General features: G+C 55.3%; 1 protein-coding gene across 9 annotated transcripts in view; it reads right to left on the reverse strand.

The window, feature by feature from the left end:
• CHST15 (carbohydrate sulfotransferase 15) overlaps positions 1-16,303 on the reverse strand; it is an 82,278-nt gene that overhangs the window by 18,477 nt on the left and 47,498 nt on the right. For all 9 annotated transcript variants that reach the window (XM_011287605.4, XM_023241055.2, XM_045040793.1 and 6 more), the window contains exons 3-5: positions 15,790-16,129; positions 13,648-13,794; positions 9,940-10,096 (exon numbers count right to left, since the gene is read on the reverse strand). In XM_011287605.4, the coding sequence (XP_011285907.1) occupies positions 9,940-10,096; positions 13,648-13,794; positions 15,790-16,129 (644 nt within the window). The remainder of the gene's footprint in view (positions 1-9,939; positions 10,097-13,647; positions 13,795-15,789; positions 16,130-16,303) is intronic.

Consider the following 16,303-nt stretch of genomic DNA (forward strand, 5'->3'; position numbering starts at 1 on the left):
ATGTAAAACCAGGACAGTTATGCCCAGGCCAATGCTGGATTCCTTCAACGACACTGAGCAGAGGTGGGTGGACGGATCGGCACAAAAACAGGGACAGCCACTACTCCGCGGGCCGCTCCCACAGGCCGGGCTCGCGGGTGCTGTGGGCATCAGCTCCCACGGTCCTCACGGCTTCCATCCCTGACGCGGCTGCCCTCAGCAGGCCCTGCGCCACGCACTGCACACGTTTTCTCATTCCGCGTTCACAACGCGTCCTCCCGAGCCCCCCCTCCCCGCCTGAGCCACAGGCAGAGCGTCGTCACCCTGTCTTACAAGGAGAAGGCTGGCCTTCAGAGAGGTCACACGGCCCCAGGGCCTTTGTGGCTGGGGCCCAAAGGAACCCAGGTCTGCCTGGGCTCAGACAGAGCCCCCTGATCCCACAGGCCTCGGCCCATGGCCCGAGTTTAGGAGCCAATCCAACGGGGCGGGGGGAGGGCCAGCCATCGGAGCCGATGGGTTTGGGGTCCGTTTTGACGTTTGTGTTGTTTTAGGTGCCCAGTGACTGCAAAGCAAGAGTCAATTCTGTTACAGAACTATTTAAGCTCCTGGAAACAGAAAAGCAATTGTGACATGTAACACAGCACCCAACACACACTCAGGACAAAGATGAGCATCACTGTGACCATCGGGAAAAGCGAGTTTACGGAGCGTCGCCTTGGGCATCACTCGGCAGCAACGACAAACAGGTGTTCAGGTGTTCGTCACGATGTCAGAGCTCGGGGCGCCTGGGCGGCTCGGTCAGCTGAGCGTCCGACTCTTGATTTCAGCTCAGGTCATGAGCTCACGGTTTGGGAGATCGAACCCCGAGTCGGGCTCTGCGCTGACAGCCCCTCTCTCTGCCCCTCCACCGCGCTTCTGCGTGCACGCGCGCTCTCTCTCGAAATAAACAAACACTGAAAACAACAATTTCAGAGCGCACGGAGTGACCTTCTGCCACTTGCATAAGCCGACAGTCATCGGCTGCTTGGTGAACCTTAGTGGGTTTGGTGCTCACCACCCTTTGTAAATGGAGACGTAATCCACGTCCTAACAACCCAGTAGTTCTTGGCACACACACGACGCTGCACCCATGCTGCCACCATCCACTTCCAGAAGGTTTTCGCCGCCCCCAGAAAGTCCCTGCTGCTTTTAACCCGTCCGTTCCCGGAGAGGCTCACGTCAGAAGTCACGGACATCCCCGGGCCCCCAAGGCACGCGACACTTCATCGGCTGGGTCTCGAGAGCCTGAGCCGTGCTGTCGGTCACCGTCGAAGCGTCACGCTTCGGCCGTCTCAGAGGGCTGGGCTCTGGGAAGAGACCGGGGGCGGCTGCTGGGATGGTGGGTGGCCGGGGGCGGCTGCCGGCTCCTGGGCTGGCTCACCGCCTGCAGACTGTGCCGGCCCCAATTTCGCCACGTTCCCAGAGTGCCCGCCTGCCGGCTTCTCAGGGACCCACAGGTGAACGTCCAATTTCCTCCACCAGGAACCCCCGGGAGGTGGGCACATAACACTCTTGTCTTCTGTTTCACCCAACCCCCACCCCGGGCCTGCAGCCACCCAGAGGGGGATGACGAAAATGAAAAACCGAGAACCCCGTCACCGTTCTCCATCTGCTGGCGTCCAGATTCAAATCACTGATCGATAACTTCCTGATCTCCGATACTGTGCCGTCAATAATGATCATGCGTATTTTTCCTACAAGGAAATAAAGGCCATTTGATGTGGCTGGGAAGCAGGCCCTTCCGTCTCGCCGAATCATGGGCTGTGCATTTCTCACCGCGAGGAACAATGAAGCAGGACTGGCCGGGCCAGCTCGTTTGGAGAACATGTCGAGAGTCACCTTAGGGCCATACACATGGGTGACACGGATGAGGCTCATTTTCTGCCAGAGGAGAACGTCCACATTTGGGCCCGAACGTGTCCACATGGATGCAAAGTCTCCAGTTCACTGAGGTCATTTGGGCCGGTCTTCTCTTCCCCTCGGGCACGAGTAGGGTTCTGGGTCCAGAGCAGCCAGTCCTGGGTCCGTGGTAAACGCTCACGGAACAAAAGGCAGGACCTCGCAGAGGCAATACCAAACGTGCCTTTCATCTAAGAGCCCAGCGTGGTTGACAAAGCACTTGGACACAGTTTGCCAGTGACCCTGATCGTGGGTATCTGCTGCCAGGAAAGAGAAGAATGCGCAGTGGATCGCTGGGCTGCCCCCGATTAAAGCAGTAGCGAAGCCAGGCCTGAATCCCAGGCTGGGGGACCCCCACCGCAGGGCGTGGCCACCGCCCCCCAGGGCTGGCCCGTGTGTGACAGGCGCCGTCTCCCCCTCCCCGCTTCAACTCGCCAGCCTCACTAATCCGAGGTCCCCGGACTGACCTGGCGGTCCAGAGGGGACTCGCCACCACCCCACCCCCCTCCATCCTGGCCTGATGTGGGCACACGTCTCGCCTCGCAGCCTCTGTGGACTGGCTACAACGGGGCCCTTCTCCCCGGTGGCTCTCGCCCTCTGCAAACAACCTGTGTGGGAGCACGCAGGGCTGCCCACGCCTCTGTAAACATTTCCCAAAAACATAAACAGTGTCAAACACACAAGGAAGTTTCAGCACGATGGTTTTTCTCTCACCGGTAACGAGACGGGGGCCTTCGCCAGGCGGTCAGTCCCGAACGGCCTTCAGAGCACCTTCACAAAGGCCCGAGCTGTCCTGGCCTGGGCCCGGCCGGCCCTCCCTCCCCACCGTGACATCCCCGGCCAACCCCCTCGGCCTCGGGTGGCTCACAGCTCAGCCCTACGAAAGTGAGCCCACGCCACGTTTAGGGCTCACGAAAGGCAGGCCGAAACACCCCACAGACAGGTTCTGAGAAGCGAAATGCCTGAATCCGCCAGGAAATTAACAGGCCACTGGGAGACACTGCACTACAATCGTCCTCGAGACTCCCGCTTTCTTCGTCCCCTAGAGTCTCAAAGACAAAGGCAAGAGTGCGGGCCAGAGGGAGGAAGAGGGCGTACCATCGATCTGCGGCTCTGAGGCCGCTGTCACGACCTCTCCGCTCCGACGGCCTCCCCCCACCCCCACCCCCGGTCCCATCTCTTGCCCACAGGGGAGTCCTCCTCATTTCCCCTTAAGATAATCGACGTTAATAACTGGTCCATCAGCGCTAGGCGACAGCCTGCTTTTCAATCCCCGTGCAGATGTGTTACGGAGAAAATACCACACATGACGCCGAAGCGCCAGCTCCCCGCTCCGGCCCGAGGACGTGTCTGTGGCACTAAGTCAGCGCTCCCAGGGACCTAGGGAAGTGGAACTGTTTGCGGGACATCTGAGCGGCGAGAGAACGTCTCGTCTCAAGTCAGAGGGTGCCGGCAATCCCGCAGCGGCGGTCGGTGCAGCTTCCTGCTAATCTGAACTCGATGTCGCCCTGGGATCGGCATCTCAATCTCTCTGACGTGGGGTCCGTGCCCCGAAGGCACCCATCAAAGACAGGGGACCTTACTGCTTCCAGAGCTTTGCAAAAGTGGGGAGTCACCCTGCTGATGGCTCACAGCGCAGTCCCGTCCAGGAAAGGCCCCGCCCCCCCCATGGTTACGCTTCCCCAGCACGGACAGGGGACAGCGGCTGGTGGCCGGGAGAGGCCTCACTGGGGACAACTCTGAAGGGCCGTCCAAGCCACGGAGCTCGTGGTGGGGTCGGGGAGACCTCTGTGTGACTGCATCATGGCCCCAACCTCCGCTCTGCCTGTCTCCCCCCCCCCGCCGCCCCCCCTCCCCGCCGCCCCCCTCCTCCCCCCCGCCACCGGCTTGTCCCACAACGGGCCCCGTAAACCTGCATGCTCACTGCCGTCTCCAAGTTAAATCTGCACCCCAAGGACCAGCCTATGATAGGGAAGAAAGCCTGATTCCTCAAACCAACAGGGGCTCAAACCCAGCCTGGCCACACTACTAACCAGTTGACGGCGAGCCCAGTAATGCAGCCCCACTGAGCCCACACACCTACTTGCCAAGCCCGAATGAGGCAATGCCTGAAAAGGGCTTAGCAGGTAGCCCAGCCTGAGTACGTGCTCAGTTAACGCTTTGGTCACTTAATCGAGGGCTGTCCCCGGCCCTTGCACTGGACATAGACTCCACGAAGGCAGACAAGGAGGACTTTCTTCTCTAACGTATGCCTGTTCGGGGAGTAAATGAGTGCTCAGTCTGGTTGTTGTCATTATTTGCTACTACTGTGACCTAACAATAATAGCTAATAATTCCATAATATTTTGTATTTATCCAGCCCTGTTTAAATACGTTACATATATTAAGTCATTCTCACAACCCTAGAGATAGGACTATTTTCCCCCATTTCACCGATAAGGAAATGAGACACAGAGACGTCAAGTAACCTGCTCAAAGCCACACAGCCAGTGAGTGGCAGAGCTGGGGTTCCGATTCAGACTATCTGGTCCCCCAGAGCTATGACTCTACAAGGCGACCCTGGTTTGCCACTCACCGCTCACACATCCTACCACCCGCTTTGCTGGGAGTAAGATCCATGAAACCAGCATTCCTGCCCCAAGGCTTAGCATCGCTCATTACCCTGTCCTAATGATCAACTGCATGTAAATGGATGCATTTCATTAAGTCTTTCATTCCTTCCCTTCCTAGGGCATCGTCCTAAATAGATTAATTATTGACCCACACTAGTGGGCTGTTTAAAAATCAGTTTAGGGGGGCTTGGTGGCCCAGTGGGTTAGGCGTCTGACTCTTGATCTCCACTCAGGTCACGATCTCACGCCTCATGAGTTCGAGCCCCGTGTTGGGCTCTATGCTGACAGCACACAGAACCTCCTTGGGATTCTCTCTCTCCCTCTCTTCCTGCCCCTCCCATACACACGCACTCGCTCACTCTCTCTCTCTCTCCAAATAAATATATAAACTCTAAAAAATCAATTTATACAAGCAGATGAAGAAAACAACGCCCCAGGTTCCCAGGCTCATGGTGCCTGGGTCACAATCAAGTTCTCACTGTTAGCGGAGCTCTCCGTCCCGTTTGACTCGTCATCATAAAACAGGAAAACCAAGCATCCCTGTGGGGGTCATTGCCGCACCCCGCATTAAAACTACGTACAGAACGAAACCCAAAACAGAGACAGGGTAAAGTCCTTGACAGATGCTGTGTGACCCTACCCTCCAAGTGTCCCCTGAGTGAACTACGTCCGAGGGGCCAGCGCCTTCCAGCCATTCTGCACACGTAACAGAGGCTGTCTCCAAATGATGAGGCCAACCCCACCAACCTCTTGCAGATGAAGAGGCAGGAGGCTAACGTGAGAGGCAGTGAAAAGAACGGTCTTTTCCACTTGAGCGTCAGATTAAATGAAGAAAATTCTGCTTTTTAATTAAGTGGGCCAATTTGGCCTAGAAACACTTCACTTTTTTAAACCGTCATTGTCTCTTACACAGAGAAACTTGCGACATGACGCCTGGCTGGCCCCTCTGGCCGCAAGCACCAGCCTATCCACTTTCCACTATTCCTCTGTTCTCCTCCAGAAGGGGGGAAATGGGCTAACTGACCATTTACATCTTTCTCTGGAAACTGAAACGTGATTGATTTGCTGCTACCTGCCATTCCAGTATTTTTAAACCCTCTACCTTGGATCAATTCTAGAAACAACGGCTAAATGTGAACCTGAAACTAGAAATAAAATCCACCCCTGGCCCCCGCCAATTTGTAGATGGAAAGAAAAGTTTAGCCTAATCCCACTGGCAGCAGGCAACCGCGGAACGTCCCCACGGAAGAGCGAGGTCGCGGGACGACCCAAGGGGGCTATTGGCCCGGGGCCCGGTTAGACTAAAGAGAACAGGGCTCCAAGGGTGTGTTTCTTCGAGTGACCTGAACATTGAGTATCTATCATCCTTTCTGGCTGGGATGGCGAACGAGCCAGCCACTTAGGATAGGCCATGAGCCACGGGTTTAAAAAAAGAAGAAATCCCTACTGTTGCATATTTTTTATAAATGCTTAAAAAGCAGCAAAACAGCGGTTGCTGTCAGTAGCCCACACAGAAAAGGTGCAGATGAACACACACTTCGCTGTGCGTGGGGTGGGGGGGGGGCTCTGCCTCTGGATGGGGTATCACACCGGCAGCTTCTCTGCCGTTGGCTGCATGGCTGGGACCCAGGTCTCTGGGAGGATCAGACAGGGAAATGGAGGGCAGGTGTGCAGGGCAAAAATCCCTGTTTGTTCCTTGGCATTCAGAGCATGTAACCTCCTCCCTTTGAGTGCGGCCCGGACCTTGTAACTTGCTTCTAACCGACAGAGTATGTAAAGGTGATGGATGGACAGTCTAGCGATCAGATTATAAAAGACTGTGACTTCCGACTTGCTGGTTGACTCTCCCCTTGCTGGCTTTGATGAAGAAAGCAGCCCTGTTGGCAAGATCCAGCAGCAAGGCCTTGAGGGAAGCTTCTAGCCAACAGCCAGCGAAGAACGGACGCCCTCCCTCCAACAGCCCTTGAGGAACTGAATCTGCCAACAACCGTGAGAGCTGGGAAGCAGAGCCTTCCCCGGTCAAGCCTTTGGATGAGACCCCACCAGGGTGAAGCCCTGACTGTGGCCTTGAGAGCGAGCCCAAAGGAGAGGATGCAGTAAACCGGGTCAGGTTCTGACCCACAGAGACCGTGCAATAGTAAGTGTGTGGTGTTCTAAGCTGCTGACTTTGGGGGTGAACTGTTATACGGCAGTCGATGCCGAATGCAGCAGGCGATTCAATGACGGGGTTAGCCTCCTGATGCAGGCTGCCATGGCGGCATCGGGCCGTTCCCTCCTCGGCAGCCACCACGACATTCGCCACGAGAGAGGCAAGGCCTCACTTCTCCAAAAAAGTGGCAGCCCCCAGAGGGTAGGCACTGGATGGACCTTCATCTTTCACAGATACGTATATGCTCAGCCCCCAGCACCATGCCCAACATGTGGCCAGGGTTCGAGAAAGGACCAAATGGACCAACTCTTTCTGTTGAGGACCAGAAAGGCAAGAGTATTCACAATAAACAGAGTATTTGGGAGAGGGGAGGGGAGGGGAGAGGAGAGGAGAGGAGGGGAGAGAGGAGGCAAAACCTGGGACTACTTGAAATGGCCGTCTCGTGGCCCGTAAGTCTTGTAAAGGCAGGCCGACTTTCGGCTGGGTCTAGAGGCAAGTTGGGCAGGTCCTGCTTTGGCTCAGCTGTCTGAATCTGGGCAGCACCATGGCCCTCCCCACTGAGAGGCTCGCCTTATGGCACTTGTGTCCTCGGAGGTACAATCGAGAACTGCGGGAAGAAAGGGACGTGTTTAGGAAAGGTGATTCCACCCTCCCAACAAGAGAACCTGTGGTCTTTACCTTTGCTCTCACTGTTCTCCCTGCTCGCAAGGCTTCTTCCTCTCAACCGCACTCCATCTCTGTCGACTTGCCAAACTCCTACTCAGCCTTCAAAACCCAGCCTGGCTTCAGCTTCTCCAGAGTAACTCCTCTAGACCTCCCCACTAGGAGCTCATTCCCTCTTCTGGGTCACTTCTCACCCTCCCTCTTGCTCTGGTTGAAGTCACAGACCTTAACAACCACAGCCATGACTGTCCTGCAACCAGCCGTGGGCTCCCATGCCCGGGGCCCAGGACGGGGCAGGCACACGCCGAACAAGACCAGACCCACACCACACCGGTCCCCACCCCTCTATGCCCAGGGAGTGACATGATGTCGCAGCGCTCACTCCCGTGGCCCCTGAGCCTGAGACACAGCGTGACCTCCCCCAGAATGAGGAACTAGGGAGAGTGACAGGAAGACATTCGGTGCACAGGAAGCATACTCTTGAGAGAATGTCCCAGCCTTGGGAGCTGCGGCTGGAGGCGGTCTGGGGGAGGAGGGCAGAGCAGCTGTGCAAACACCTCAGTGGGCGGTGAGGGGTCACTCAGTCATGGAGCCTTTCCTCCCGAGGCTGACAGTTACATAATCATGTCTACACGAGCGCACCTCCGGTTTGTGTCAACCGCTCTCCGGCGGGGGAGGAGGCTGGGCAGCCCACTCCCTGAGCAGAAGGGCCGATCCCTGCCTCCCAACTGTGGGAACCAGCAGGTAGGATGTGGCGAGCTGCTCCGAGGTCAGCGGCCGCCTCGGAACCAGACAGGGTGGCTTCCCGAGGAGAAGGACAGAACCAGAGTGGCGGCATCCGGGGCACAAAGATGTGCCTCGTGATGCAGCACGAGGAGGGCCTGCCGCAGCGCAGACAGAGGGGGACAAGCCAGCGCTCCTCTGACCAGGCCACGGTCAGAGCTGCAGGGGCCGTTTCGAGAGCTCCGCCAAAGGGACACAGAGATAAATGCAGGGAGTGACCAGAGCAGGACTTTAAGGCAAGTCCTCCTGGGGGCGAGAATGTGAAACAAAAGCAGCAGGTGTAAGACTGGATGTGCATTCGGTTGTGTACACACACACACACACACACACACTTATCTGCCTAGGTAAGCTGGTGGGAGACTATTGCTGCTTTTTTTTTTATAACAGTTTTCCTTTATAGCTTTCCAGTGTATTTCCTAAAATTTCCACAACAAGCACATCTTATTGCTATCCCTGGCAAGGACACGAGGCCCCGGATGCACGCCATCCAAGAAAGATATTAGGGGGATATTAGTTTCTACCGCAACCTGTGGGCCCGTGACTGCGGGATTTTTATTCTTTGGGATTTCTGAAAGCTCCAAGTCTGAAATCCTGGCTTCAGCAGGGCGGGTTCCCGCTGGGGGTGCTGAGTGAGGGGCTGTGCCAGACCCGTCACCAGCTGCTGGCGGTGGTCGGCAATCCTAGGCGCTCCCGGGCCTGCGGACGCGTCACTCCAATCTCCGCCTCTGCCATCACGTGGTGTCCTCCCTGTCCCTGTGTCCAAACTTCCTCTTCTCACAAGGGTATCAGCCACCGGATCGGGGACCACCCGAGTCCAACAGAACCTCATTTTAACTCGAGTCCAGCCACAAAGGCCCTGTTTTCAAACAAGGTCACCATCAGACGTATGGGGGCGGTTAGAACTTCAGCACCTGCTTGGGAGAGGCATAACCCCGCCCATAACAAGAGACGCGGAGCCCAAAGAAAAGCGAGACACCGAAGGCCCTGGCTGTTGTCTTCCAATGTGGCAGGCGCTGCCATGTGGGGAGCATGACACTTGGTCTGTGTGACTCTGTGGGGAAGCAGATCCAAAGTGTGGATACTCCTACAAGACAGATCCGGCTTCACAAGAGGAAGAATAGTCTCACGGAGCTGGACTGGTCATCACAGGGCTCGGGGACTCCCACTCCAGGATCCTGGACCAGCCTGCGGGCCCCTCGTCTCTGATGTGGTGATACTACGGGGACCGCTGGGCTAAGTGTCCCAGAAGCCCTGAGCTTCCGCCGTCCACGCAGGCTTTGGTGCGATCGGAGCATCGCCAGTGCCGGCCCAGCCCTGCCGTTCAGTATCACGCCAGCTGTGCCTCGGTCACACGGGGCGACCCCGGCTTTCTACAACAAAGCAGCCCTGCCTGTCATTTTTCTTCCTTTTGGTCTTTTGAGGAAAGCTGGAGACGGAACACTCAGCGGAGCTGACGGGGTCGTGACACAAGGAATCGCGGGAGCTAAAGCGCTCGGCAAACCCCGACGCCCCTGATTCCAAGGGGGTTTCACGTGCCCTGACGGTACCCAAGGAAGGGCCCACGTCCCCAGGCCAGAGGCGGACGGCCCAAAGACCGTGGTCAGACTGTCTAAGAAAACAATCCACAATTTGTTTAGACCCAAGGAAGACTGCACCAAGAATAACATTTACACAAGAAAGAGCAGTAACGTTGCAAGTTAAGCTTGTTTATTAAAAAAAAAAAAAAAAAAAGAGGCAAGATCTTGCTCATGATGAGAAGGCGGGTCTTTAAAACTGCCTCTTCACCCCCAAATGCACGAAACCCAAACCGCTCACCTCTCCACGGGGTCCCTGAGCATGACAATCAGTTTTGCGTCTGGCTGAAAGGCATGGATGAAGTCCTGGGTCAGAAAGGGCGGCTCTCCATCCGTGCTGTTGTCGTAGAAGAACGTCCAGGCGTTGTTGTCCCACATGGTGGACGCGCTGGCCTCCCCTAGAAACAGAGAACGCCGCAAATGAGCGGTGCTGAGTTAGGGGCTCCCGCGGGGCAGCCTGTGCTAGGGGCCAAACTGGGCTCCGATCGATGCCTTCCCCTCAAGCAGCCATGATGGGTGAGCTGGTCCACCACCACCGGCGCAAGGGACTCCAGGAAGAGTCACGACCCTCTGCCACGGCGACTTCCCCCGCTTCCCCCCAAAGGCCTCCATCTGGAAATCCAGGTGATCTAGGCACCACGGAGCATCCGTTCCCTCCCAGCTCTTCTCCAGGATGTGCCAAAAAAAACCCTCTGCCAGCATCTGGCCTCCCGATTTCACGATGTTTGACTCTGCTCACGGCACACAGCTCTGTGGCATTGGAAGGGCCCGCTGAGAATGTACTAGATCGTTTCTTTCCCCAAGTGCCAGGGATGGAGGAGTAGTTTAGGGAAACGGAGCCTCTTCAGGAAATTAGATGGCAATCAGCATCAGATTTTTTTGTTCAATCACAACAGCCGGTCCGGGGCACTCTCTGAGACCAAACGAGAGGAAGGCTTTGCGGGAAGGCTCACGGGACCTCAGTCTCAGGTGCTGCGTCCGACGGGCCCGCCACCCCATCGCCCCGCACACAGCTGGCATTCACTCAGTACTGACTGGGTAGACGGCCCGCCGGCCCGGCCCTGGTTTTACGATGGTCCGCACGGACGGAGGAGGAAACGTTCAACACGCATTCTAAAACGGGGAGGAGGCCAAGGCACGCACATTTCCGCGTCTCCCTCTCCGACACTTGAACCACTTCCCTGACTTTTTTTTTCTTTTTAGCAGAGTCTTCAGAGATTTAAGAAGAGACGCAAATCGATCCATTACATACCAATTCAATTTCCCGACATTTTACATGGGTACTTGATACATCGCAAAGTCACTTATTCAGGGAAAATCTGAGCCAAAAGACGAGTTTCTTTGATCGGGGATGAGTGCGTCACAAAGATGCGGGGAGTTGGCAGGGCCCTGGCTCTTCTAGGATGTTCAGTCACATCCAGGGGAGCATTTCTGTGCTGGTCTTTCCTCTCTTTCAAGAGAATACCGTACAATACGGGCAAGTCACGCCCGTCAGAAGTCCTTTGAACGTTCTACTCACAACGAATATGAGAATATTACAACAAGGGAAGTATCTAAAACCAAAGTGGCACAAATTCGGTCAGATCTCATACATAAACCAGCTCTGCAACCAGAGAAACGTCTGTCCCTCCACCCGTCTGTCTGTCCGTCCGTCCATCCATCCAGAAAACATTCATCTAGTGTCTCAAAGTGCCTGGCAGTGTGCTCGGCATTAGGGATAGAGAAAGGAAACGGGACAGACAATCCCCTGCCTTCTCCTCTCTTACAGTCTAGGGGAAGACTCCATCAACAACTCCACCGACAGTCAGATCCCCAGCCGAGCACTTTGTCGGGGCAGAGCAGGGGGCCGCGACAGCAGAGGGAGGGGCCTGCCTTTCCGTGTGTCTGGAGCCCCGCCCCCGAGAATCTGGTCACTGGAATCCCTTGTGACTCCAGCCATTGGCCCAGACCACTGAGGAAAGGCTCTCTCTGACCCGTGAGCAGGGGTGAAGGAAGACACTTATGCTCTACCAAAGACCTAACCCGAGGAAGCTGAAGCAGAGCTGAATCGCATTTCAGGGCTCACAGGAGCCAGAATGGATCTGGTCCGTTCTGTCCCATGGTGCAGACGTGCCGACTAAAGCTCAGGAACGTCAAGACCGACTCGTCACACGTCTCAGAGCCGGCTGGTGGCACAGGCAGGCCTTAGCCGCCAGCTTTCCACCTGCCCCTCCGCTACCCTGCAACTCATCAAACTCTGTTCTAGGTAAGTATCAGAGCAGCAAACTTTTTCCTTAATTTTCCTTTTTAAATCTGGAAGTAAAATTAGAAAACCACACTAAGGCTTTCCTTTTTCATTCATTATCTTAGGCTCTATTTCCTAGCCCTAGGATGTGTATTTTTAGCTCTTTCATAAGAACATGAGATTCTCCCAGAGGCATACGGTGTAGGAGTCACAATCAAGTATTAATTAGACTTGTGAGCTGAGGTGTGTGGACCCAAGGCTGCAAGAAAATATCTAGTAGCCAACTCGCACTACTGGGGTGGGGGGCGGGGGGGGGTGGTGGTGTATGATCTCATCTGGCTCTCAGAACTTGATGTGAGTTAAAAAACCATAAATAGGGGCGCCTGGGTGGCGCAGTCGGTTAAGCGTCCAACTTCAGCCAGGTCATGATCTCGCGGTCCGTGAGTTCGAGCCCCGCGTCGGGCTCTGGGCTGATGGCTCAGAGCCTGGAGCCTGTTTCCGATTCTGTGTCTCCCTCTCTCTCTGCCCCTCCCCCGTTCATGCTCTGTCTCTCTCTGTCCCAAAAATAATTAAACGTTGAAAAAAAAAATTAAAAAAAAAAAACCATAAATAAATCAGAGCTTAGGCATGTAAGTCTATCTCCTTGGACAGGAGAGTCAAAAGCAAGGCCATGTTTCAAATGGTTGATTACAATTCCTCTGAGTTGCTAAAAGATTCCTTGAGTTTGGAGAATCAAAATATAACACATTTAGGAATGCTAAAAAAAGAAAAAAAACAGATTGCTGCCTTAGGTAACCAATTGAAGCAAAATATGTGATTAGGTTTCTCTCTTTCAGAAGAGGTAAGTGGATAAATGTCTTCTCCTAAGCTGAATCCAATACAAAGAGCGGGTAGACAGGTTTTTTTTTTTTATAAAACGTTCTTGTGAATTAAAATAAAAAGTGATTATTAATCAAACCACCTCATTGTGAATGTCTAAAGGCATTAAGTTGATAAGGGCTAGGCTTTCTCAACAGCAATCAGTCACCAACAATGTGTTAGGGCTGCGTCTGCTTCAGGAAGAGACTGCGTCCCTCTCTACCGGGCCCCAGTGGCCAGGGACTACAAAAGCCACAATATTAAATCGACTCATTGGTTATCGGCGATTACGATGCCCCATCCAAACTTAGATCAGTACTAAGCGTGTGCGCTTAGTTTAAATGAAGACAAAGAAATGTCAACTTAAAAAAAAAAAAGACAAAAACACTTCCGGTACACTTGAGTCCGCACAGAACTAAAAAAGCCTACTAAACGTTGCTGCTTGGGGCGCCTGGGTGGCTCAGTCGGTTAAGCGTCCAACTTCGGCTCAGGTCATGATCTGACAGTCTGTGAGTTCGAGCACCGCGTCGGGCTCTGTGCTGACAGCTCAGAGCCTGGAGCTCGTTTCAGATTCTGTGTCTCCCTCTCTCTCTCTGCCCCTCCCCTGTTCATGCTCTATCTCTCTCTGTCTCAAAAATAAATAAAAGTTAAAAAAAAAAATCTAAGCGTCGCTGCTTTACAGAAATCGCGTAAGCGACGTCAACGTTTCCCGGAGGGGGGAGACCAACGGCCAGGTCGGGAAGTGCACCTTCAACAGAGGTGGCCGGCGTCAGGCAAATGTTCCCGGCGGGCAGAAGGGGCCCGGGGGGAATGGGGGCCCAGCCCGGGGCGGGAGTGGCCCCGGTGGGAGCTGCCCAGAAGCCGTACCGATAATGATCCTAGTCATCCTGCTCTGTTCCTCTGCAGAGCTGGCCTGCAGTCCTTGATGAATCTGGTGTGCGGCCAGGTCAAAGAGGTCCAGGTAATCTTCCACGGGGTAGCGGTCCCGAAGCCCATCTCTCAGGCGGACGATTCCTACGAGAACCAAGAAGCCCGCGTTACTGAGAACGAAACTGTCAACGGCCGGACGGTGGCCTCCTGGGAAGTAACCAGAGAGGGATATGAAGGCCCGGGGGGCCCACCGGAGTAAGCTGCAGGAGGGGGCTCACAAGAAGGACGCCTGCAAACTGGCTGTCCTCTTTAATCCGTGCACGCTTCAGGGAGCAGAAGGCCACCATTCAGCCCCAAGTGGCAGCTTCAAGGACAGCCCGCCTGTTCGAGATCTATAAAAGCATCTGCTTGGAGGGCCAGAGACTTGGGGGCTGGTCACCACGTGCGCCAGACGGGCCCTAGAGTGGCTGAGCAGCGATGGCATCCGGAAGGCACGTGCTGTATCAGACAGAAAAGGGAGTTTTTTCATCTGAGTTTCTGTTTCTGGCCTGTGGGATCAGGCAGCTTGTCTGTCTGCGTCAACAAGGGGAATGGACAGTCCCGGGACGAACGCTCGGTTGAACCCACGAGTCATTCTGGCATCGACCCACGCAGCCCAACTGTGCCCCTGGCCTTCAAAGCGGGTAAGTTTCACGTGGAAATACGTTAACAGCACACTGTCGCAAGCCACAACCATCAGGGTTAACGGAAAGCGGAGAGAAAACACCCGTGTGCAAACCAGCAAGAGGTTCAAGGAGACCCTGGGGATCGGATTCCAGAAGCATGTTCCTGGGCTTCCCTCTTCCCTGCCAGTGGGAAGCCGGGTTTCATCAGGGCAAACGGTGAGCTGTGCAGGGAGATGACCCTATGTGAAACCGTGGCTCCCATAGCTGCTGCTGCCAAACCACAAAAGACACATTTACGCTTCTGTTCATCCGCTCCGGGAAGGACATCAAAAGTATGAAGTCAATTTGTCAGGGCACAAACAGGACTTGGTCGAAACTCAGGTTCTACTAAGGAAAACTTTATTTATTTATTTATTTTTTTTTTTTAATTTTTTTTTCAACGTTTTTTTATTTTATTTTTGGGACAGAGAGAGACAGAGCATGAACGGGGGAGGGGCAGAGAGAGAGGGAGACACAGAATGGGAAACAGGCTCCAGGCTCAGCCCAGAGCCTGACGCGGGGCTCGAACTCACGGACCGCGAGATCGTGACCTGGCTGAAGTCGGACGCTTAACCGACTGCGCCACCCAGGCGCCCCTCTACTAAGGAAAACTTTAAAGATTCCCTTCTAAGCAGCAACCTGGGTCCTTTGCCTGAAACACGCCCTCGAGTCCCACCCGAGCTCTGACCTTTGTCAAAGGGACCAAACCTCTCCTGGCAGAAGGGAAAAGGTTAAGAGGAAACAGTGACATGAGGGCTGCAGGGTGGCTCCGGCTGGGCGGGGGCGGTATCCATGGTCACCCCTGTGGCAAAGGGGTGCTGCGAGCAAGGTCGCCCGGAATTATCTCGAGGTGATGTTCATTCTGAACTTGAGGCAGACAGATGGAGCAGGTCAGAGCAAGTTAGGCCCGAAGCAGCTCGGTGACGTGTTCACGGTCCTGGGAGAAGCCAGCCAGAAGCTCAAACTTCACCCGGGTGGCAGCCTTTGTAGTGTTCCCTAGGCAGGGGGTTGTTGGGGGCGGGAGGGGCTCTGGCAGGAACGGTGCAGAGCTGGGGGCAGACAGCCCCAGAAATACGCCCACCTGGCACTTAACCACTCACCGCTGGCAGGTGTACCAAAGCTCTTCAGAACAAGAGCAGCTGCCGATTCTGCACCCTTCCCCTTGCCCTGTATACAGCCGGCGCTCAATAAATGCTCCCTTGGTGACTGGGAGCTGGGTTCCAGCCCCACTGGAGGTTTGAGTGGGGGCGGCCCTGGATTAGCGAACTGTCTGCTCCCTGCGACTCGGGGACCTGCCCACCCTCCCTGGCGGGGCCTGGCACCAGGGGACCTGGGATGGGAGCCGGAAACCACTTTAGGAGGAAGGCGGGAGGCGGGGACAGGAAGAAGCGCGCAGGCGCGGGCCCCTCCCCTCGCGGCGGCAGCTGGCGCTCACCAAAGCGCTTCCGGGTCCACCAGTGGGGCTCCTTGATGGCGGAGAACTTGACTTCCGGGTGCAGCCGGAGGCGGTCGTAGAGGTCGGTGGTGCCACACTTGGGCTGCCCGATGATGTAGAAGCGCGGCAGGCAGCGGAGGCGGAAGTGCTTCCCGCTGGCGTGCGACAGGTGGCCCCAGAAGGCCTTGCGCAGGGCGTCGAAGGTGGAGCGGAAGCGCTTGGAGTAGAGCACGTAGGAGTTGGTCAGGTAGGGGTCGGTGGTGTTCCTACCCGTGAACTCCTCGTACCAGCAGGGGCTCTTGCTATTTGGAAGAAATTTACTGGGGATTACCGAAAACATCTGCAACGAAAAAGAAAAAAAGGGAGAGACACACGGAGGGCGGACAATTAGCAAGAGCGCGTTCTAACCGCGATGCGATCGTGCCCTAACCCTCACCACAGTGTTCGCGTTTCAACTGTTATGTGACAATGGCTAAGCACGAAAATAAAGCAAAACTTGGTAAATAGCCAAGGC

This window comes from Felis catus, chromosome D2 (genome assembly GCF_018350175.1).
Source record: "Felis catus isolate Fca126 chromosome D2, F.catus_Fca126_mat1.0, whole genome shotgun sequence".
In the NCBI taxonomy this organism is placed as follows: Eukaryota; Metazoa; Chordata; class Mammalia; order Carnivora; family Felidae; genus Felis; species Felis catus.